The 22,764-nt window shown below is 37.6% G+C and overlaps 1 protein-coding gene across 1 annotated transcript; it reads right to left on the bottom strand.

Annotated features, from left to right (window-relative positions):
* Nucleotides 1-20,527: 20,527 nt before the first annotated feature.
* LOC113272997 lies at nucleotides 20,528-22,114 on the bottom strand. Its single transcript, XM_026522772.1, has 3 exons — nucleotides 21,820-22,114; nucleotides 21,283-21,403; nucleotides 20,528-20,699 (listed from the first exon to the last, which is right to left on the bottom strand). Exons 1-3 carry the CDS (start codon nucleotides 22,112-22,114, stop codon nucleotides 20,528-20,530), a joined length of 588 nt encoding a protein of 195 aa, XP_026378557.1.
* Between the last annotated feature and the right edge of the window lie 650 nt (nucleotides 22,115-22,764).

Below are 22,764 nucleotides of genomic sequence, written 5' to 3'. Positions count from 1 at the left end.
TGGAAACCTAGTTTAAATCACCTTTAAGTTATGGTTGTTCAGTTGGGGGTGAGGGCTTACATTCCAAAGAATGAAAATTGGATTTGGAAATTATTATTGGTTCATTGGTTTTCCTGAATAATCCAAATGGTATTCTTTAACGTTCTAACCGTAGTATGAGACTTATTAAAACCGAAAATATAAATTCGTTAATGATGGCATAATCAGTGGGAGTACGTGGATATATATGTTCAAGAAATCATGATAATGATTCCTTTATTTAAGATAATGAATCTTCTCATTATCATAATGTTAGATGATGAAAGACCACAAATTACTGATCCAATACTCCATAATATAACTACTGCCAATAAAGATTTTTTTTTTATAACAACATGAACCAGCATTAAGAAGGTCTCGAAGGATATTGAAAGGAAGTTATTCATGTTGTTTCGGTAATTTTCTTACAAGAATTATTTCATTTTGATATATAATGGCAAAGACTCGGTTTCCGGTTCACAAATATTATGTGTAATAATTTTGATTAATGAATTGATGTTATGTGAGCGAAAATCAATGGTTGAAAGTTAAGTCTCGGATATTGTTTAATTGCTTGAAGGAAAAATCAGTTGTATGAAATTAAGTGGGTCTTTCTGACCTAACACGACTGTAATAGCAATGTTAAACGGTATAAAACAAGACTTGTAGCCAAAGATTTTACTCTATAACGATGCATTTATAAATAAGTTTTTCTCTCATGTCAAAGAAAGATTTATTCAGAATTATCATAGTGTTATTTGTAGCTCTGTACCTAAGAGTTGCATTAACTAAATGTGAAAATAGTCTTTATTAATGATAAATTATAGTCTACAAATTTCAGAAATCAAAGTATGAAATTTAAGCATATACCTCACATTGTTCCTATAATGGTACATGAAATTCACAAAACTATAAATGTTTCCAGTTTTGGGTGAAATTATTACAGATTTATGCATATACCTCAAGATCAGTGGGAGAAACTCATACTCTTTGTCTTGTATGTTAAAACATACTACTTACGAGTAGTGATCTTGACTATATGCATATTTCTATATTTTTTAAATAAAAGATATCAGTGGAGCTTACCATGTGATAGTACATATCATATGGATTACTAAAGCTCTCATATAAAGAACATATCGAATATTCAAAGAATTTAGAGATAATAACATATTTAACAAATTTTGTTTTATGTTGGATACAAGATATAAATTTAGTCTTCATTATGTCTTATAATTCTGATATAAGAAGATGTTGATATGTTAACTAAATGCCAGAAATGAAGAATAAATTATGGGAAAGTTATCAAGAATCTTGAGATACTAATCTTGAATTATGTTTTACAATTATTTAGCCTATCCAATTAGAGTTGATTGGATTTTCAAACCTCAATTTTGGTGGATTTACGGATTCTATAAAGAAAGAATCCATTAATACTATAGTCCCAAAATTAAGTTTGAATATTTATATATGTCTGCAAGACTTGGGGCCTTAAGGTTCGTCTCCACATTGCTGAAATTTACTGTCTTAGCTTCGCAACATTAAAGCACGATATGATACAAAAGGAACACAACACATGAACCTTGAGTATATATACGTGAATCAAGCAATTTAGAAACAATAGTTGTTCATATATCACTTAAGCACAATTGCATAGGAAATGGACTTATTGAACAGTTACCTTTTAAGACCTCTTAAGAAAAGATTAAAATCTTGAGTCTGTGTGAGTAATTGATTATTGAATTCAGCTAATTTATGTGCCTATGAACATTTCTTAAGATCTTATTAATGTCGTTATGAATTATTTATGTATCCATGTTTAGTATACACTTATGTGAATGGATGAATGTTAACAGATTGTCTTTTTTTGAAGACATCACTGGACCATTATGATATCCCTACTTAAGGCCTGATTAACTAAGTTGCTTGTGTTGTGGTGCATGGAAGGGAACACGTTGGTAACAAGACAATGTGCCACCGCCATGACTCGCATAAGTGATTTGCTTCGTTAAGGTATTACGTTTAACCATTAAATTTTATTTAGCAATGATGCGCGCTTATGTTTTTCTACGATTAACTATTAAATAGATTACAACATGGACCAGTGGGAGAATGTAAGAATATTTCTACACATATGAAATATCCTCTTGGGCCATGTAATAATTTGGTTAATCATGAACATTGCTAAACATGTTGGTTACAATTTTGGGAACCTTTCATATTCCCTCTTCCTTGATGGACGGTCGAGATTAAATGATAATTCTAAATCCTATGAACCTTGGTCCTCCTTCTACCTATAAAAGGAACTCATAACCATCAGTATTGGTTCAAGAATTTTATTGATTCATTATACAAAAGGTCAAGAAGGAGAAACTAAGAGTTCCTCCACAAGGTATTACGGCTACAGTGAGATGATCGATGATTCATTGCGGATTAGCGCTATAAGGTATTTTCCATAAACTCTATTCGTATATTATTGTGTGATAATCATGAAGCTCAACAATCCTGATTAAGTATCTATAAAATAAATCTTATGTCCTCCACCCCCACTCTGTTGCCGGTGAAACTTCATTGACTGATCAAAGGCTAGCAAGCATATCTTTTTTTTCTCAAATTGAATCTTCCATAAGCCTACAAACGAGGGTAGAGATTTTCTTTTGGGTAGAGATTTTCTATTCTCTGTGGTACATAACTTTGTATATACCTTTTCTCTTTTTATATATCCTTTTTCCTCAAAAAAAAAAAGAGCCTACAAACGAGGCTCAAATATGCCCCGTAGCCTAAAATATTCATGTTGGCCAAAAATATGGCTTGTGGCTTTAACTTTGTCGCACATGTATGATCTAAAATCTCCATTGTAACGAGAAAGCTCTGCCATCGACTTAAAAATTGTCGCAGTGTAACACTAAATATGACTCGTAACTCAAAAAACTAAAAAGTAACTCAAAATCCGTTATCCAGCCTAATTTGGGGCCTAATGTGATTATTTGGGGCATTTTACTAAAAGAACAAAAAGGATCATTAAGAAGTAATCTCTAGAAACTCCTTATCTATCTATTTATGTTAATGGATAATATGCCTTATTTATGATGATTAATTAAGTTAGTATTAATCTAAATTAATTAGTGTTTGATAATAATTGTAGTGTTAGAATTAGAGTAGAAATCCATTTCCTTTTCTAAGGTTTGGAGAAGAAGAAGAAGTGGAGGGAAAAAATAAAAACTAGGGTTTGTGATTTTCCTAACAAAAATGAAACTCTATAGTGACGATGGAAACTCTAGTAACCATGAAGAAGTGTGTGCATCTGATAATCTTGATTTTGATCCTACTGAGTTGGATTATTTGTTGAATGAAGAAGAGCATGTCAACCAAAGAAATCTTGAGGATATTAGGATAGTACAAGAACAATATTAATGAGAAGAAGAAGGTTATAATGCTTCCAATGGGCAGGCATGCGTTCTAAAGATCTCCAAACACATATTTGCATGTCATAATCGCCCAAAAAGAGAAAAATTTCAAAACTTTAACCCAGAATCGGTTTATTCGATAGCACCACATAAACCAATTCTGGGTAAAGTCCTCAAATTGGGATTTACAATCGGTCATTGTTCATCACCATACAAACCGATTGTAGCAAACTTTTGGCGCGATAGGTACGGGACCAAAATCGGTTTTTGTTAGTGATGTACATATGCCGATTCCTTCACTTGGATATTCACGTAAAATACACAAAGCTCACAATCAGGTTATTTACGTGTATATGTAATCTGGTTGTTAAGACGAAATGTTCCAGGAAAAATAGGGATAAAAATCGGATTACATGTTATGCAACGTGAATCGACTGTGAAATTTGGGAATTTTTTCAGAAATCATCAATTCCTTAATCGGATTTTATAATTGTACATATAAAAAGTTTCTTGACAATCGGTTGTTTCGACTGTGTTGCAACAAAGGGTTATAAGCTGTATAATCCTAAGACAAGAAAGATAATCATTAACCGAGATGTTATTTTTGATGAATCAAGTCAGTGGGACTGGAATTCAATAGAAGATAGTGTTGTTTCTGAAGAGAAAGGAATTTTAACTTTACAAGATAACATCACCGTTCCTAATAAAACTGAAGTGACTACCACTACTACTATTATGGAGAACATAACACAACAAGAAGGAGAAGCATTAACACGTCCTTTACGTAATCGTGTTGCATCAATATGACTTGAAGATTATGTGGTGACAAGAGATGATGAAAATGAAGATGAAGACCTTATTAACTTTGCCTTATTTGGAGACAATGATCCAATCAAATTTGAAGAAGCATCTCAAAAAAGGTTGGAAAGAAGCAATGGAAAATGAAATTCAAGCAATTGAGAAGAATGAAACTTGGAAACTCACTACACTTCCGCATGATAAGAAATCCATAGGAGTTAAATGGGTTTACAAGACAAAATATAGACCTAATGGTGAGGTTGATCATCTTAAAGTTAGACTGGTTGCTAAGGGGTACAAACAAAAACCAGGAATTGATTACTTTGAAGTCTTTGCTCCTGTTGCAAGGCTTGATACTGTGCGATTATTAATTGCAATAGTTGCACAACACAAGTTCAAAATATATCAGATGGATGTACAATCTGCATTTCTGAATGGTGTGCTTGAAGAAGAGGTATATGTTGAGCAACCTGATGGATATATAAAAGAAGGAGAAGAAAAATATGTATACAAGCTACACAAAGCCTTGTATGGCTTAAAGCAAGAACCACGTGCTTGGTACACACGAATTGATACATACTTCATTAACAATGGCTTTGAAAAGTGTCCATACGAACATACACTTTATATGAAGACTGATTTTCAAGGTAATATGATTATTGTGTGCATGTATGTTGATGATCTTATCTTCATGGGAAACACATGGCAATGATCAATGTATTCAGGGAGGCCATGACTAAAGAATTTGAGATGACTGATATTGGATTAATGTCCTACTTTCTGGGACTTGAAGTTCTTCAAACAGAAGATGGAATCTTTGTTTCACAACAAATATATGCAAAGGAGACTCTGAAACGCTTTAAGATGAATGACTGCAAATCTATCTTAACTCCTATTGAGAGCAGATTAAAGCTTACAAAAGAAGAAACTGGTGAACTTGTTAACCCAACAGAATATAACTGTTTTGTGGGAAGTTTACGCTATTTGACTTCCACTAGACCAGACATTGTTTTTGGTGTTGGCTTAATCAGTCGATTTATGGAATCTCCTAAACAATCTCATTTACAAGATGCAAAGAGGATTCTAAGGTACATCAGTGGAACAATTGATTATGGAATTCTATATAATTCTACAGAAACTATGGAGTTAGTTGGATATACTGAGAGCGCCTGGTCTGAAAATATATAAGAAAGGAAAAACACTTCAGGATTTGCTTTTCATATAGGATCTGGTTATTTTTCTTGGTCATCTAAGAAACAACAAGCGGTTTCTCTATCTACAACAGAAGCAAGATACATATCCGCAGCTTCATGTGCAACACATGCAGTTAGGTTAAGAAGAATGTTGAAGTCTCTATATCATGAACAGAAAGCTCCTACTCAGATAGTGTGTGATAACAAATCAACTATTGCACTTACAAAAAATCATGTATTTCATGGGAGGAGTAAGCATATCGACATCAAATATCATTATATACGAGAGCTAATCAACAACAAAGAGATAGTTGTCGAGTTTTGTCAAAGCAATGAGCAGGTGATAGACGCATTTATGTGTCTATTTTGTTCTCAATGTTCTGTATTGTTAGACTCGATTAAGTACTTATTGTTTTATTTTGTGTTCTTGTAGGAAATTTTAGAGAAATAAGCCCTTGCGGCGAAATGGGCTCAAAAAGCAGTGTTTTACACCCCGGAGAAATGTACCGTAGGCACCCCAGAAATGTGCCGGAGGAACCCAGAAAAATTACTATTTCCACCCCAATTGATATTCGCACCCCATCACTCTGGATAAGGGACACCTTCTTCAACAATTTGAATTTGTGTTTTTGGCGGGAAATGAAGTTCTCAACAATTAGAGTTTCAATCAACAAAATGAAGATGTTTTAGGGAGATTCAATCTCTCAAACTTGGTAGGAAGATGTGATATGGCATGAGGAACACATTATGGGCAGTGGGTTCGATCAGAAGTGGCTGGAAAACGCGTGATGATCCTTGAGCCCAAAACAGAGCACGTGCACTGTAACACGAGAAAATATGGAGTTCTTGTGTGCATGGAAGAGTCCTAATAGCGTTGGAAGAGTGTTGAGGCGTGGAGAAGACATTTGGGAGCGTGCATGATCAAAGTTAACGCGTGCATGGGATTAAAAATGGAAATTTTCGTTATTATTGGCAGCCGAGAATATTTGGATTAAATGGAGAATATATGCAATCAATGGTCGGCTTTTTGGCTCCAATTCACTATAAATACAAGGCAAAACAGTTTGGGAAAGTGTCGAGAGTTTGGGGCCGAGAGGAGGTCCAGAGAAGCAGAAATCAAGAGTTGATGAAACTATGTTGCTGCTACTGCTGCTGATGAAGAACACCAAGAACACGAAGAACGGACTCGCAAGGACAGTCGTTTATGAACAGTGTCTAAGACGCGCACCGGTGGGTCGCAGCGCAGTCTAAACAGCAGCAGCACTTGTCTTTTATCGTTCATTCTGTGACGCTTTTTGTGCGTCGCAGATTACAGTTTTACACCATTTTCTCTTCTTCTCATCATTTGTAAATCATTTTTGAGCCATAATAAATTATTTTGAGAGCATTTATGCTATGATGAGCTAATTCCCTCGTAACCAAGGCAATGGAGGAAGCTATTCACGCAACATAAATGGATAACTATTTCATTTAATTATATAATTCACCTAATCGCTGCTTTTGCAGAGTTTTAAATTGTTTGAATGATTGTCTTAATTATTTGTTATTCAGTTTGATAGGTTATGCTTGGTTTAATCTCTTGATAATATATGCTTAAGGTTTACAAATAATGTTTGAGAATCTTTATGATTGATAGTGAATTAAAGATAAAAGATGACTTAAGAATTGAATAGAGTTTTGAAATATTTATCATTCAATTTTGCATAATAGTGGAATCTAGTGTCTTGGTTACCTCTCGCACCCATTGTTAATATTTTTGTTTATATAATTTTATCAAATCTTTAAATTTAATCTTCACAAGTCCGAGAGTTTGAACCTCATTACTACAACCCACAAAAAATCTTTATCATTTTGGCGCCGCTGCCGGGGATTTGTGCTTAGGTAGAATTTTTAGGTTTTTATTATTTGTTTACTATTATTTGTTCATTTTTACGTTTCTTTTTGTGTCTTTGATTTACAGGTTGGAAGTGGAATACTAAGGACTTGGGAACAAAAAGATTAAAGCTAAAAGAGAAGAAAAAAAAGACATAATTTTTTTTTTAGGATTTGTAAATAGGCTTTATTTTTCATAATTTTTGTAATTTTTGGACTTTTTATTTGGACTTTATTCTGTACAATTGGACTTTATTCTTTTTTTTAACCCTACGGAAGGGTATTATTATTAAAAAAAAAATAACTTCGAGGTGTGCTTAAGAAAGTAACCAATATCCTTCGAAAAAATTTCCTAATAAGCGCGTTACCCTATCGGTCTCGTTCTAGTCAAGTTTTAAGCTTGGGTTCGCGTTAGGTTTCGTTTTCCTAAGGCGGGCAAGAAGGGAGCGATTACTATATTGTCTCGGCCCCTCGGGTTCGTACATGACATAGGAGTCGTGGCCCGAGTCGACTTCAACGGTTCATCCCCGTCTGGTACGGGAGGTAAGTCCATCGAAACACTCGCGAATCTCCTGTCAGCGGGTTTACTGTATTCCTTAAGGTGATTCATTGATTGAGGACGAATTTGGACTGTTTTTAAATTCCTAGTAAAGGGCAAGGCCTGGCCAGTACAAGATAAGGGTTCGGATTTCATCACCGTTCTCTTCTTGCCCGCCTTAGGAAAACGAAACCAAACGCGATCCTAAGCCTAAAATTTTGACTAGAACAAGACCTATAAAGTAACGAGCTTTATAGGAAACTCGTTCGAAAAATATTGGTTTCTCTTTAAGCACACTTCAAAGTTCATGATGGTTTCTGTGAGTTGGATGCGTGACTACGCCGCCTTCTAATGCGGTGAGGCCTTGGGTATCAAAGATCTACTAAGCTTCCCTCGTCTCTATTCAACTTACTTTGACTCGGATTGATTCCATAGGGGTTTGCTCAAATTGTAACGAATTCCCTTTCGAAAGATAGAAGCTGGTATAGAAACAATCTAAGTGGAGCCATCATGCTTTTTGTTTGCTAGAATTTATAGGTTTGATTTGGTCGAGTCAGCCTTGTTTGTGATTGTGTAGAATTCCTCTACAGTTTGTGTTTCCTCGGTGATGAATCCTTTTCAGGAGACGCCACCTGAGATGACGTTACGAGAATATATGTCTAGAAATTCTCGTTATCAAGAGACGTCTTCGGAAATGACTCTTGGTGAATATATGTGTGGGCAGCGATTTATGGATACTCCAACTTTTGTTGAGGAATCACCTCTAACGGTCTATGAGAAATATTATAAACATAGACCATGTAGTTGGGAACAAAGCTTGAGAATTCGTGAATATCAAAAATTATATTGTGATGATGATGAGGAGGAGGATGGTGATGATTATTATAATAATATTTCTAGTTCAAATCCAAATAATTTTAATAATTATTTACCTATTCAAAAGGACAAGGATTTGACTAGAAATACCCTCGTTTTAGACGATGATTACGAAACCGATGATGGTTTAGAGGAACCAGTTTATCTTGAGAGTACTGTTTTCGAGTCAAACGATTTAGAAACAATAGTCTTAGATGAACTCGTAGAGATTAGCGGGGATGAACCTGACTTAGAAAAATCAATCGCCCACTTTCAGGAATCTGATGACCTAGAAATTAGGGAGATTATGACCAGTCTACCTAGAGACGCCGAAAACTCTAAGTTTGGGGGTGATTATCATTATCCATGTTCTTTAACTCTTACAAAAATCCCTCACGTGGGACTTGACATCAATGCCTCAACCATCTTACAAGACTATCTTCGTACTCGTTTTCCCGAACTTAATAATATTCAACACGAGTCTCAATTATTAGAAACCCATCCTCTAGTTGATGAGGTTAGCCCAGGCAATAATACCAAGATTGACTTTGTTTTCCCACCAAAAACTTTTCTACCAATTGTGGGAACATATAAATTTCAGATGTGTCAATTATTAAGTTTTGAGACTAAACCTAATTACTTTAGGAGATTAGGGTCGACACATCTGTTTAAGGAAGACCACCACTCTCTTTGTGGTCAGCTGTGTAAGTCAAATCTGATTGACTTTAAGGATCCCCAGTTATTCATGTTGTTATTATTTTTAATTGAGTTTTTCCAGACTTTTAAACCTGAACTGTTGGATCTTAGCTATGAGGAAGTGCATCCAATGAATATATTCTATCAAGATCCTTTCATGGAACCTGAACCACAATGGGACATAGGTATCTTAATCAGGAAACTAGATAAGGGTATGCAGTACATGTTCATTTTCTTGGCTTGTTGCAGATTCCTTTTACTTGTGATAACTCTATTTGGTTTTGATAACCCACAATTATTTCGGCTATTGCTATATGATTCGAGGTAATTAAACCTTTCTTAGTCTGGCTGAAGACTATAAACTTAGCACTTCTTGGGAGGTAACCCAATCTCATGCAACCCGGTAATATCCTTCCTTCACTCTTTTGCTTCAAATAGTAACTGTCTCTCCCTGTTCATGCTTTTAATTCCATCTTTAGAACATTGAGGACAATGTTAATATTAAGTTTGGGGGTATGGGAGAAACTTTTTAGTTGCAATAAATAAACTCCAGAGCCTAGAAACTTACGCCTATTAAGGATAGCACTAACCAATCTAAGTGGATGGAAACATTTTTGTTTTAGGACTTGAGGAACCAATCTGACTAGATGGAAACATCTATAGAGTCTATTCATAAAAGCACAGAGCCCAGGTGTTAGAATTAACATGATAGTTTCTCCATATCTCGTCGAGTCCTTTTCACTTTCTATTTTTAGTTTTCTTTTATTTCAAGTGATTTGGTGGGGCACACGATTCAATTTGTTACCTTTGCTAGGGTGAAATAGAGTGACTGAGTTACCTTTTCAAAAAAAAAGATCATACCAGTAGACCAATCGGAATAAATACTAACACTTGGATAGCAATATGTGTGTGTTCTCCCTGTCTCCGTCGCCTAAACAAGCGTGGAATGCAGGATCCACGGGAATCACCATGTAATCTGCTGACAAGAAACATGCGCTTCGGTCCACAAGGTCCAATCATGTTGTTAGTTCTTAAATAAATGTGTGTTTAATAAAGTCGACCACTGGTACCCTTGTATATGCCAGTTGTGTTGACCTAGAGTTAGGATTATTAACCACTGGTTCCCTTGTATATGCCAGTGTCTTAATATTAGTCAGACCGGTATCTCAGTCATTTAGGTTAGGTTCATCTTGGCAGAGGCCTTCAGACAGATATGGGAAACACCGTTCGCTTTTCAACCATCTACATTTTTCTTTTTCCATCTTCTTAATCTTTTCATGTGATTAGTCTGACTCCGAGTATGATGTCCATAGTGAAACTATCTTAGTAGAGATCTTTCACTTATATGAATTTTAGTATGCTTGAGTGCAAACTCGTGTACATCAATAGGAATTTCGCATCAGGGTTCTTCCTCCCATAAGCAATAAGTATGCCAACCAATGAGGTTCTTTAGTGCCTTCCAAGGTTCTGCGTAGATAGCTAGGGTCTGGAATAAAGGTTTTGTGGGTAAACCTCTGGTAAACCTTCCCGAGATTAACTCGGTCACTATTTTATTTTGTAGTTTTGATTTGCTCGGGACTAGCAAATAATAAGTTTGGGGGTATTTGATAGACGCATTTATGTGTCTATTTTGTTCTCAATGTTCTGTATTGTTAGACTCGATTAAGTACTTATTGTGTTATTTTGTGCTTTTTATAGGAAAATTTAGAGAAATAAGCCCTTGCGGCGAAATGGGCTCAAAAAGCAGTGTTTTACACCCCGGAGAAATGTACCGTAGGCACCCCAGAAATGCACCGGAAGCGTCCCAAAAATGTCCCGGAGGAACCCAGAAAAATTACTATTTCCACCCCAATTGATATTCGCACCCCATCACTCTGGATAAGGGGCACCTTCTTCAACAATTTGAATTTGTGTTTTTGGCGGGAAATGAAGTTCTAAACAGTTAGAGTTTCAATCAACAAAATGAAGATGTTTTAGGGAGATTCAATCTCTCAAACTTGGTAGGAAGATGTGATATGGCATGAGGAACACATTATGGGCAGTGGGTTCGATCAGAAGTGGCTGGAAAACGCGTGATGATCCTTGAGCCCAAAACAGAGCACGTGCACTGTAACACGAGCAAAAATGGAGTTCTTGTGTGCATGGAAGAGTCCTAATAGCGTTGGAAGAGTGTTGAGGCGTGGAGAAGACATTTGGGAGCGTGCAGGATCAAAGTTAACGCGTGCATGGGATTAAAAATGGAAATTTTCGTTATTATTGGCAGCCGAGAATATTTGGATTAAATGGAGAATTTATGCAATCAATGGTCGGCTTTTTGGCTCCAATTCACTATAAATACAAGGCAAAACAGTTTGGGAAAGTGCCGAGAGTTTGGGGTCGAGAGGAGGTCCAGAGAAGCAGAAATCAAGAGTTGATGAAACTCTGTTGCTGCTGCTGATGAAGAACACCAAGAACACGAAGAACGGACTCGCAAGGACAGTCGTTTATGAACAGTGTCTAAGACGCACACCGGTGGGTCGCAGCGCAGTCTAAACAGCAGCAGCACTTGTCTTTTATCGTTCATTCTATGACGCTTTTTGTGCGTCGCAGATTACAGTTTTACACCATTTTCTCTTCTTCTCATCATTTGTAAATCATTTTTGAGCCATAATAAATTATTTTGAGAGCATTTATGCTATGATGAGCTAATTCCCTCGTAACCAAGGCAATGGAGGAAGCTATTCACGCAACATAAATGGGTAATTATTTCATTTAATTATATAATTCACCTAATCGCTGCTTTTGCAGAGTTTTAAATTGTTTTAATGATTGTCTTAATTATTTGTTATTCAGTTTGATAGGTTATGCTTGGTTTAATCTCTTGATAATTTATGCTTAAGGTTTACAAATAATGTGTGAGAATCTGTATGATTGATAGTGAATTAAAGATAAAAGAGGACTTAAGAATTGAATAGAGTTTTGAAATATTTATCATTCAATTTTGCATAATAGTGGAACCTAGTGTCTTGGTTACCTCTCGCACCCATTGTTAATATTTTTGTATATATAATTTTATCAAATCTTTAAATTTAATCTTCACAAGTCCGAGAGTTTGAACCTCATTACTACAACCCACAAAAAATCTTTATCAACAGGTAGCTGACATATTCACAAAACCTCTAAAGGGTGACACATTTGTGTACTTAAGAGGAAAAATGGGAATGATCGGACAACATAGTATCGACTTTAGGGGGTTGTTGGAAGTTAAGATCAAGCGAGACTATTGGAGATGCAACTAGTTATGCTTGATTGTTACATTTTAAGTTCTGTCTAGAACATTCTGGAAGTTTTCAGAACTAAACTTGGAAGTCACGTTTGTTCTTATTTTTAGTAGTTTGCTTGTCTAGAAAGTTTAGTTATTTACGGAACTTTTACTTAGTGTTCTAGAATTATGTTTGGCTTTGAACTAGTATAAATAGGCTACAAGCCTTAAGAGTTTTGTATGCGCATCAAAAGAGTTTATTGCTTTAACAGATTCTTGTTTGGCAAAGGTCTTTGTGTGTTCTTATCTTCTTCTAGTTTTATCTTCTTGTCAGATCCTACATGACTGACTGGTATAACAGCTGCCGAGCGTAAATATGCAAGTGCCACAGCAGTTTTTGATGCAATCATCAATCGACCTTCCCAGGAAATAGATGATAACCCAGCAACCTTGTGATGCATATGCTCGAAGAGAGTACCATTGGAAACATATTCATAAACGAGTAAGGGGACTTGAGTCTCTAGACAACATCCCATGAGCCTCACCACATTTCGATGATGAACTTGTGTTAAAAATGACAACCTCATTTAAGAATTGCTCAATCTGACTCTGAACAATTATTTGAGACTTATTGATATGTGTATGATCACTCGACCTCTGTACCCCCAGCAAATGCATGAGCAATGACGGAGTCAAAAATCTTTTTTTTTTCTTTTTTGCTCAGCTGACTAAACTGTCAAAATTACTATAAGAGGTGCACTACTATACAGCTAAATGTGTAGTATCGAGCAAGATAGAGGAGAGCACACACGGAAGCAATAAAACAATTACATTGATAATCAGTTTGGTGTACATTTTCTCATGGCTTACTAGCCTACTTATAGTCTCACAAACTTGAGAATCACTCAAAATAGTTTTCTAATAAAAATAAACTCTAAATATAGTAAAACTCTAAAACAAGGAACCGACACAACTTGCTCTTCTAGTTAACTCGAACTTCCAAATATCGCATAGTGTGTCAACTGTTCATGTTGATCCAACTTGAATGTGTCAACTGCAGCAGTTGATCCATTAGGACTGGATCAACATCATATGTTGATCCACGAACCAAAACACCAAATCTTGGTTTAACTTCCAACATCCTCCCTTAAACCAAGATATCATTCAACGAGAATTCTGTAACCCTCTTCTACTCCTCATCTTCTTCCATAGATCGACATTAGCACGTCCTTGTCTTTTATCATTTTCCATTCCTCTTCTTCCATAGATAAACGTTAACACGTTCTTGTCTTTTCTCATTCTTCTTCAAAGATACCACCAACTGCCTACCTCTCTTGAGTTACTTTGTCCCAGCTAAAAGTCAGATATGACTAAAGATAAAAGAAGATAAATGGTTCCAACAGGAGACCCTTGGAAACTGATTCCCCTTCCTGCTCATGTTCAAGTTCCCGTTCTCGTTCCAATTCCTGCTACCGTTCCAGAGCTTCAGTTCCTGCCGAGTGATGGTCTGAGCCAGACCATCCAAGAGGCGTATATATCGAAGATCCAAGGATCTAATTTTAGAATTAATCTCTTCCTAAGTTCCTCTATACGTGCATAGACGACCTTTTTAGGTATCATACGTCCATCTTCGAAGAACAGCGGAATTGCCCTACCTAGGGGTATACCAACATCACCTGAATCCTGAAATTCTGCTGACATCCCTAAAGTTATCTTCATGTAAGAAGCGTTGAGTGGATAAACATACCTCTCTAGTATGTTAAATAACTCAAAGTAAAAATCTCCCAATCGTAGATGTTCGGGTAATCCTCCGCTGAATCTCATAATCTAGGATATCGGGATACTCCTCCTTATAAATCAGAGAAGTATATAAACAACCCGGGAAGTTCAGCCCCATTACTGGAAAGGCTCGGCTTCAAAAACGTACGTGGAGCTTCCGCCTCATACGACTACTCTCGGGATGGAGGTAGGCCCAGGCTTGTGCAGTTAAGGTTGTTGTACACTACTCAAACAAAACAATCACGAGGTCCAGAAAAATTCTGCCATCGCTTTGATTACAACTCCGAGACATTCCAATAGAAAAACAAATTCTAGTCATTTATGCGGATATCAATGGATGATGGAAAACCATCTAGCTCGGATGCTCAGAAACATCGTAAGAGAAGTCGTCCTGACAAATGGTTATTTCAGACCTACGTGGAAAGCTTTCGACAGAAAAAGAAAGTGAGACTCGTGCTGCTAGAAGAATTGATCCGAAAGGTCTTGGGAAGAACATACTTGAATGATGCACCAGATGCACTTCTTAAGCCCAGATAACTTCATCCTCCATTTCCATTAGGCCCTCTATGTCGATCTAGCAAAGAATGGAAGATCCCGTCCATAGACCACCAGTAGATATCCCAAGAAAGAAAGATCAGTCAAGGCATAAAGGAACAACATAACAATCTTCCAATTCACTTAACATAGGATGAAACATAAGCTTAAGAATGAAGAGTCTGCACCTCTTCTCTCCTCTACCAGGAAGAGGCTAATATGATCTTGTAAGAAGGATGTATAGCTAAGGCATAAAGAGAACCGAAGGAAGTATTTTTTTTCTCTTTCATCGGTCCTTCTTCATCTGGAGGAATGTCTTAGAAAGATGATGGCATTTTCAAGATCATTTGTTGGTCCAGGACCCAGGACGGGATCGTGAATCAAGGATGTAGGGTAGTGGTCTGCATAACACGGGAGCTGCAGGGCTGTCGGATTGTGTGAGGCCGCCGGTTAAGAGTCTAAGTCTAATGTGATCTTAATTTATAGGGCCTCAAAGGAGATGTACCCCGAACAGGTATAGGTTCTAAAGGTAGTATAATAGGTCCTTCTTTCTCTCAAGCTTCTGATGTGAAAGAGCTCAGCTTTTGACCACTGTAATAGGTGGTTTCTGCCCGGAAAAAATTGCCTTCAATTTGGTTTTCTATGTCGTCGACTGCCTGCCGAGTGTTGGTCGTTTTGTAACCATCGGAGCGGCTTTCACAAATATGGATAATGTAAATCAGACCTTTCCATTGACCTTTAATTCTCTTTCTTTGTGCATCAAGTTCAAAGAATATCTCAATCTATAATGAAGAAATGATAGTAGATGGTTGTTTTATAGGTTTTATTCTATTCAGTCGAAGGAGTTTAGGTCAGACTTTTAAAGCGACCTTCGACACAAGAATGGAGGCTATTCAAGAAGAATTGCAGCAAGTTCCGAATCCTAACGAAGTCGTTCTTCTGGAAACCTAAAATCGATGAAATACCAGATAGATGAAGACTAGAAATTGCTGAAGAGGATATGTTTACAGCTAGGAGAGATATTATAGCGTTAGGCAGGTGTGGGTTTGGATCTGTGTTCAGTTCTTTGATCGCATCTGTAGCGAGGATGTGAACATAAGACTAGAGCCCAGGCCTGAACCGCTTAATTCCTTTTTGCACCTGCTCACTAATATTGATTGGATTCTCTTATATTGGATTCATGGAGTACCCTATCTTGCATGAGTTGGCGGAGACCAGACGAGAGAGTCGGAATAGATCAACACATCGCCAACGGTACTGAGCCGCCTAAACTGAAGGTCATAAGAGTCGCTGCTTTGTGGTCCCCTGCACAATCCTTTGCGGTATTGGATTAGTTTGATAGTGGAAATGCCATAAAGTGCGAACCAACATCCATGATACGAACACCAAAATCAGAATAAGAAAGAAAAAGATATCGTGATGTAAGTCCATGATTCCTTACTCCTTGATACTCGATAATAGCTCATCCCAACTTCATGATCATACCGGAATTCCGCCAATCAAACTCAAATGAAAAAAAACAAAGCACAAACAGCAAATTAACTAAAAACGAAGCAATCTTCTAATTTTTCTTAACAACAATCTGCAAACAAATTCCATAATGTCGTCTTATAGCAACCAGCACAAACTTTTTTCTTCTTCATCGCAGCGGAACATCATTCTTAACAAATCCTTAACAAGCTACAAACACCTCATTGTGCTCTATTCAACTTGCTAACCAAACACAAAACCAATTTCTTAACTCATCACCGAGCATTGTAGCTCACCTTCTCAACACTTTTTTACCTACTTCACTCGCAGGATTTCCACTCAACTCTTCAAATTCCACACTGGAATTTCTTCACAACTCTAGCCAAATCCCCACTGGGATTGCTTCACACAACTCTAGCCAAATCCCCACTGGGATTGTTTCACTCAACTTGTAGACTTTACTCGCCTATAATCTTGTTTCACACTGACAACCTTGTGACGTCTCTTCCAAAATTCATAGGCTTAACCTCCTTTTGTTGTCTTCTCACACATCACCCCTGGTGATTACTTCTCTTACTTCACAACCTTATTGTTGTATTTCTTCTTCTCTTGTCTTCTTTACTTCTTTGTTCCAGTCACGCTTGTTAGAGTCGAGACTTTCACAGTTCTTTCACAAGATTCTCTCACAATCTTTCTCTTGTTACGCTTCTGCCACAAGCAATAACTAACACAAAGTCTGCCACACTTTGTCAGGTATTCCAAGTTTTTTGCCACAAATTCTTCAACCTTTCTTCACGGTTTCCAACATGTTTGAGCTTACACTCTAACACGCCATCCTCCCTTAAGCTCAAACATCACCATCAAACAATCCTTGTCATTCCAAGTCTTTGAACTCGATCAACTTTAATCAAACTGAACCAAGCTTTCCCATATGCAATACCAAATTTGATCTTCTCTTGCGTATATTTCGAATCCATGACTTAACCCTTTGAATATACCACATACCCTAATCTTCTTACCTTAACCAACATCAAATCAGCTTTCTGCAATGCCTGTGACATCAAACTGTCACAGTTTTTCGCTGTTACAACACTTTCGTCACTGTCACAACTGTGAAACTTTCTTCTATCATACTTCTCTTAAACTGTAACACTTTTCTATAACAAACCTTTGGTAACGCTCAAACTGTTACTAGCTCCCAGTAACACTTCTGTCCAATGGTAGGCCCGGAGATGTGTATAATTGAAGCGATAAAAACGGGGGCCTACAGTAATACCGCAAGTGCACGGTCGTCAGTTGTAGCTCGTGCAAGTACGGGTCGATCCACAGAGATCGGGTGTGTTTTGGAGTTTTCTAGCTATTTTGGGTTCTAGTTGCTATTGGGCTATGAAGCCTTTTGGGTGATTTGGGCTTAATGGGTTTGTTTTTAACAATAAAATACTTTAGGTCTTGGTCCTGTGAAATGAACTGAATCTTGGACTCAGTTAGTTTGGTCTTCGGCTTTTGAGTTTAGGCTTATGGATTAAGCCCACAGGTTGGTTGAATTGGGCTTTGATTTTTAATGAACTGGGCTTCAACTTTTGGTTCAAACCTGGGCTTGGTAACTGTGGACTGGGCCTTAACTTTTTGGAATGAGCTGAGCTTTGGGCTCAGTTGGATTGGCCTTTGCTTGGCTGCAGGAAGCAGCAGCAACAACAAGAACAGAAGTGGAGTGGCAGCAGCAGCAGGAGCAAGAGCTGCACAGCAAGGCCAAGGAAGGCAGCAGCAACAGAGTTGCAGCAAGCCAAGTGCAGAGGCAGTGGGAAGAGAACAATGCAGCAAAGGAGCTGCAGCAGACAACAGCAACAGCAGAAGGGAAGGCAGCAGCAGCTGCAGCTGCACAAGCAGTGCACAGCAGCACAAGGGAGCACACAGCAGGGGAAAGCAAATAGCAGCAAAGGCCTAAGCCACAGAAAACAATGCAAGCAAAGATGAACAAAAGCAACAGAAAACAACACAAGATGAACCAAGGCCTAAGCCAAGGGCAAGGATGATGGTGAAGCTGAAATGAAGCAAGGCTAGGCTAAGGCATTCAGGAGGTATACTAAAAGAATGGGAAGAGAACTAGCTTGCTATAAGCACTAGTTTCTCCCAATGCACAATCAACACTGCATCCTAAGCATACAAAAGGAATGGTAAGAAAATCAGCTTGCTATGAGCACTGATTTCTTCCATTGCACAATCAACACATTGCTTCACAGAAATCTAGCCTAGCATTCCATCAATTGTGACAGAAAATTTAAACATGACATTACACAAACATTACATGGCAGTGAGCATAACAGTGAACATTTAACAGTGAATAGAATTATCAGTGAACATCACACTAAACAGGAATTAACAGAACATGAACATTAACTATAAATAACAGGAGCATTAACACAATTAACATGAACATAACTGAAACTAACAATGAACAATTAACAATGAACATAACTGAAATTTAACTGAAACATGGACATGAAAATTAGCAGAACTGAGCATAAAATGAAACTGAGCTTGTAAATTAACATTTTAACAGAACTTGGAAGTTCTGGATGTTGGCTACTCCAAACATAGTTTTTACATCATACTCACACCCATATATATACCCACAGACAATTAGGGTTTACAATAAAAATCCCCAAATTTGAGAAATTAGGGCTTTTAGAAATTGGAGAAATCTCACCTAATTCTCTGAAATTGTTGTCGACCCATAACTCCTCTGTACTTGTTCTTCCTCCTGCTCCAACAACTCTACTGATTCCCTAACTCGAGGTGTTTTATCTGCCCTCACCTAGGTTTCGAAAGGTGAGAGATGGTAAAACAACTAGGTTAGGGGGATAGTGATTTCGGGCTTTGTTGCTGTCGAGTGAATGGGGTGGTGATGGTGATGGTATGGTGGTGGCAGAAGGTGGCAGGGAGAGGTGGTGGTAGTGAGTTGGTGGCAGAGGTGGAGAAGGTGGTGGTGTACGGTTTCTGCAGAGGGAGGTGATGGAGGAGAGGGGCTCGATGGTTTGGGAGAAGGGTGCGTTTGGGTAGGGTGTAGGTGCTCGGTCGCTAGGGTGTGAGGCGGGTCTATCAAGAGATGATGTTTCGTGAGATGGGCCGTGGGATGTGAAGCTGGTTGGTAGATCGGACGGTGATACGGAGGCAAGCGGGTATCGACCGTCGGATGAATGGATACAACGAAACGGACGGTACTTGATGGAGTTAGGTACTGTAGTGTAAGTCGGAGATATCAAACGTTGATGAACAGCAAGGGAGCGACCGTTGGATTCAACTACCATCTAATCTGAAGGCTTGGAATTTCAGCGTTGTGGTGCTCGGCAGAGACTTCGGATTTTGATGCTCTATGAAGGAGCGACCGTCGGATGCTTCTGAGAACTGATCTGATGGCTGAGAACGGAGGCGCTTTTGTGTGTAGAAAATGAGGTTGTGCGCACCATTCTTCGCGGCTTCCTTGCGTAATTTCTCCCGGCTTTTCACTACTTTTCTGCTCTTTTTGCTCCGCAAGTCATCCAGACTTTATTTATTACCTAAAAATGCAAAATTAAGTAAGAAAAATATTTATTCTTGAAAACAATGAAAATACAGAATATGGGATAAAATGTAGAATTAATGCACAAAAGATGAGTTAAATGCCAACAAAAAGGGATAAATATATACAATATTTGGCACTCATCATCCAACTGTAACAATTCTTCTGAAACTGTAACACAAACCCTTTGTAACAATCTTCCAATAACACTTTTTTTTTTTGAAGCAAAAATTTCCGTTACTCACCTGATATTAGGGTTGTGAAACCCAAAATCTCCAGCAACGTCGCACCATCATTGGCAGCAACATCATCTTCTCTGTTTTTTTCTTCACTGCACCTTCAATTGATCAACAAAAATCACCACCTCCAACTCCTCGGACTCGTGTTCCCAGTCGATGGAAACAACTCTTCTCTTTCTCCCGATCGATAAACTCCATCACCATGGTCAGCAACATCTCCATCGAAGTAACATCAATTTACGGCAAACAACAGTAACCTTGTACCAGCTCTCACCTAGTCTTGGGATTGTGAACGTCGCCCTAAAGCTCTGCTCAATTAATATCTCTATCACCGAAGATCAATGAACTCCATCAGCCAATCACCCTTGTGATCATCAGCATCTCTGCTACTACGAGAACTATCAACATCCAGACCATCTTGACAACTTTTGTCATCCGCTCCGTGACTGTTCTTTCCTTTTTCGAAATACACAGCTCCAACTCCAACAACATCTTCTCTTCTAGTTTACATCCATGATGGACTCGAGCTCTCTCTGGCACCATCGCGATTACCACCACCAACACCTCTCTGCATCCCAGTTCTCGTTAACCCCATCTTTTCTTCACAAACTTCTTATTCAGGTCCTAACCGATGACAAACAACACTCTTTTATCTCGTGTTTATAGTTCGCTTGAACCTGGCAGACAACTTGCAGGGGGTTAGTCCTCGAGTGATTTCGGGGGAGTTGAGAGTATTTTAAATCTCAGGGATTTTGAGAGAGTTTGAGAGAGTGTAGGGAGTTTGAGTGAGTTTTGTGTTTTTGAGTTCAGGGAGTTTGGGGGAGTGTAGGGAGTTTGGGAGTTTATTAGAGGGAGTTTGGGGGAGTTTGAGAGAGTTCACTCCTAACTCATTCTCTTTTAAGAAACAATAAACCCTTATTTGCAAATAACATTGATCTTTAATCAAAAGAAAAAAATAAATGAAAATGATCATATCTCTGTATCAATAGTATGTTATTTTGTGTAACGAGATAATTTTTTTTCCCTTCAATTTAACGGTCTCCATACAATTCTAACTCCCTTTGTTCACGAACATTTTCTCACATATCATCTGTTATACTCTTTCTCCATGCATTAGCTTCTTGACGTTGTTGTTCTTGAGTTTGTTGTGTCAAAATTTCATCGTCATTTACAAGCGTTGATGGATGGCTATCTTCCTCTTCCTCTTCCTCGATCGGAAACTCATCTGAACGGCATTCTTTTCGTAAGAAGTTGTGTAGGCCTGCACAAGCTGTCATTATCTCCGCTTGCACCTGATACGGAAATGGAGGTTGATACTTAAAGATCAAGAAACGAGACTTCACAACACTGAACAATCTTTCAACTACATTCCTCAAAGAAGCATGACGCATGTTAAATGATTCTTCAGCCTTTTTCGCATGATTACCCGTACCAGAAATTCTTTCAAATGATAACGTTGGCCACGAAATGGTGTTAAACAATATCGTCGGTTTGCAAACCCACCATCCCCCAAGTAATATTTACCTGAATAAAACACAAAAAGAAAACTTCTTCAAGTAGAACCCGAATATAACTTAACCAAAAAACTCAAAACTTCACATTAGATAAAAGTAAAATTACCTTGCGGTATTTTCAGTCCATTTCTTTTTGTCATTGCGTCGTTAAGTATTTTCGAATCATGAGCAGACCCTTCCCATCCACTGAGCACGTATATGAACTCCAAGTCGAAGTTGCAAACCGCTAACACATTTTGAGATGTAATTTCATGTCGATTCCGATAAACGGATGCATTTCTTTTCTCTACCATTGCTGGGATATGTATACTGTCCATAGCTCCAATGCAATCCTCAAAGTAAGGATAAAATCGTGTACTCTCACGAATTTTAAATGGAGTTGCACTTGTTGGCTTAGCCATCATCCTCGGGGCTATAGAATTTAAAGCTCGCAACATCCTGTTGAAGTTTTTACTAACTATCCACCGAGAGCGATCAAATGTGTCACGTATTGTGCAATATCGTGAACTTTGGCCAACAACGAGAAAAAATGTACCAAGCATTTCTTCAATAGAAACACATCTTGTATCACATAATGATGTAGTTTCTCTAATGATACAACATAGTTTTAGAAAAATATCAGGGTACATCCTATAACTTCTTCGAAAGTCTTCTGGGTCTTGACGCAAAACTCTCCTTATATAGTTATATCCAAACAAAGTAACTGGGCGTCTCATTGGTCTTTCAATACGCTGACTTTGTATGTATTGCAATTGCTTGATTATATCCATCAACCATGAATGCACCGCTGAAAGTATATTAAAAAATATGGATAGTTCAAATTCATTATTGCTGCTTACCTCTTCATCACCATTGCTTTCTTCTTCTGTATCAAAGGCTTCATCTTCACTATCTGTAGATAAATCCAAATCAGACATGTTCACTTAAAAAGATGATAAAAGTACTTTTTTTTATTAGAATCATCATTATTTCAAAAGCATAAAAGTATATGTATATAGAAAATAAGCATATAGAATATAAAGTTCATAAATTCAATCATAATAACCATAAA

The sequence above is a fragment of the Papaver somniferum genome, chromosome 4 (genome assembly GCF_003573695.1).
Source record: "Papaver somniferum cultivar HN1 chromosome 4, ASM357369v1, whole genome shotgun sequence".
In the NCBI taxonomy this organism is placed as follows: Eukaryota; Viridiplantae; Streptophyta; class Magnoliopsida; order Ranunculales; family Papaveraceae; genus Papaver; species Papaver somniferum.
The sequence above is the reverse complement of the archived record's forward strand: the minus strand, read 5'-3'. Positions and strand labels throughout refer to the sequence as shown.

Excerpts from the sequence above, each read along its gene's own strand:
- LOC113272997 (XM_026522772.1), bottom strand. The coding sequence starts at position 22,114 with ATGGCTAAGCCAACAAGTGCAACTCCATTTAAAATTCGTGAGAGTACA. Across the intron at positions 21,404-21,819 it reads TGGACTGAAAATACCGCAAG|AGGAAGAGGAAGATAGCCAT; the intron begins GTAATTTTACTT and ends CGATCGAGGAAG. Across the intron at positions 20,700-21,282 it reads AAGAGTATAACAGATGATAT|AAGAGAAGATGTTGTTGGAG; the intron begins GTGAGAAAATGT and ends GATGTAAACTAG.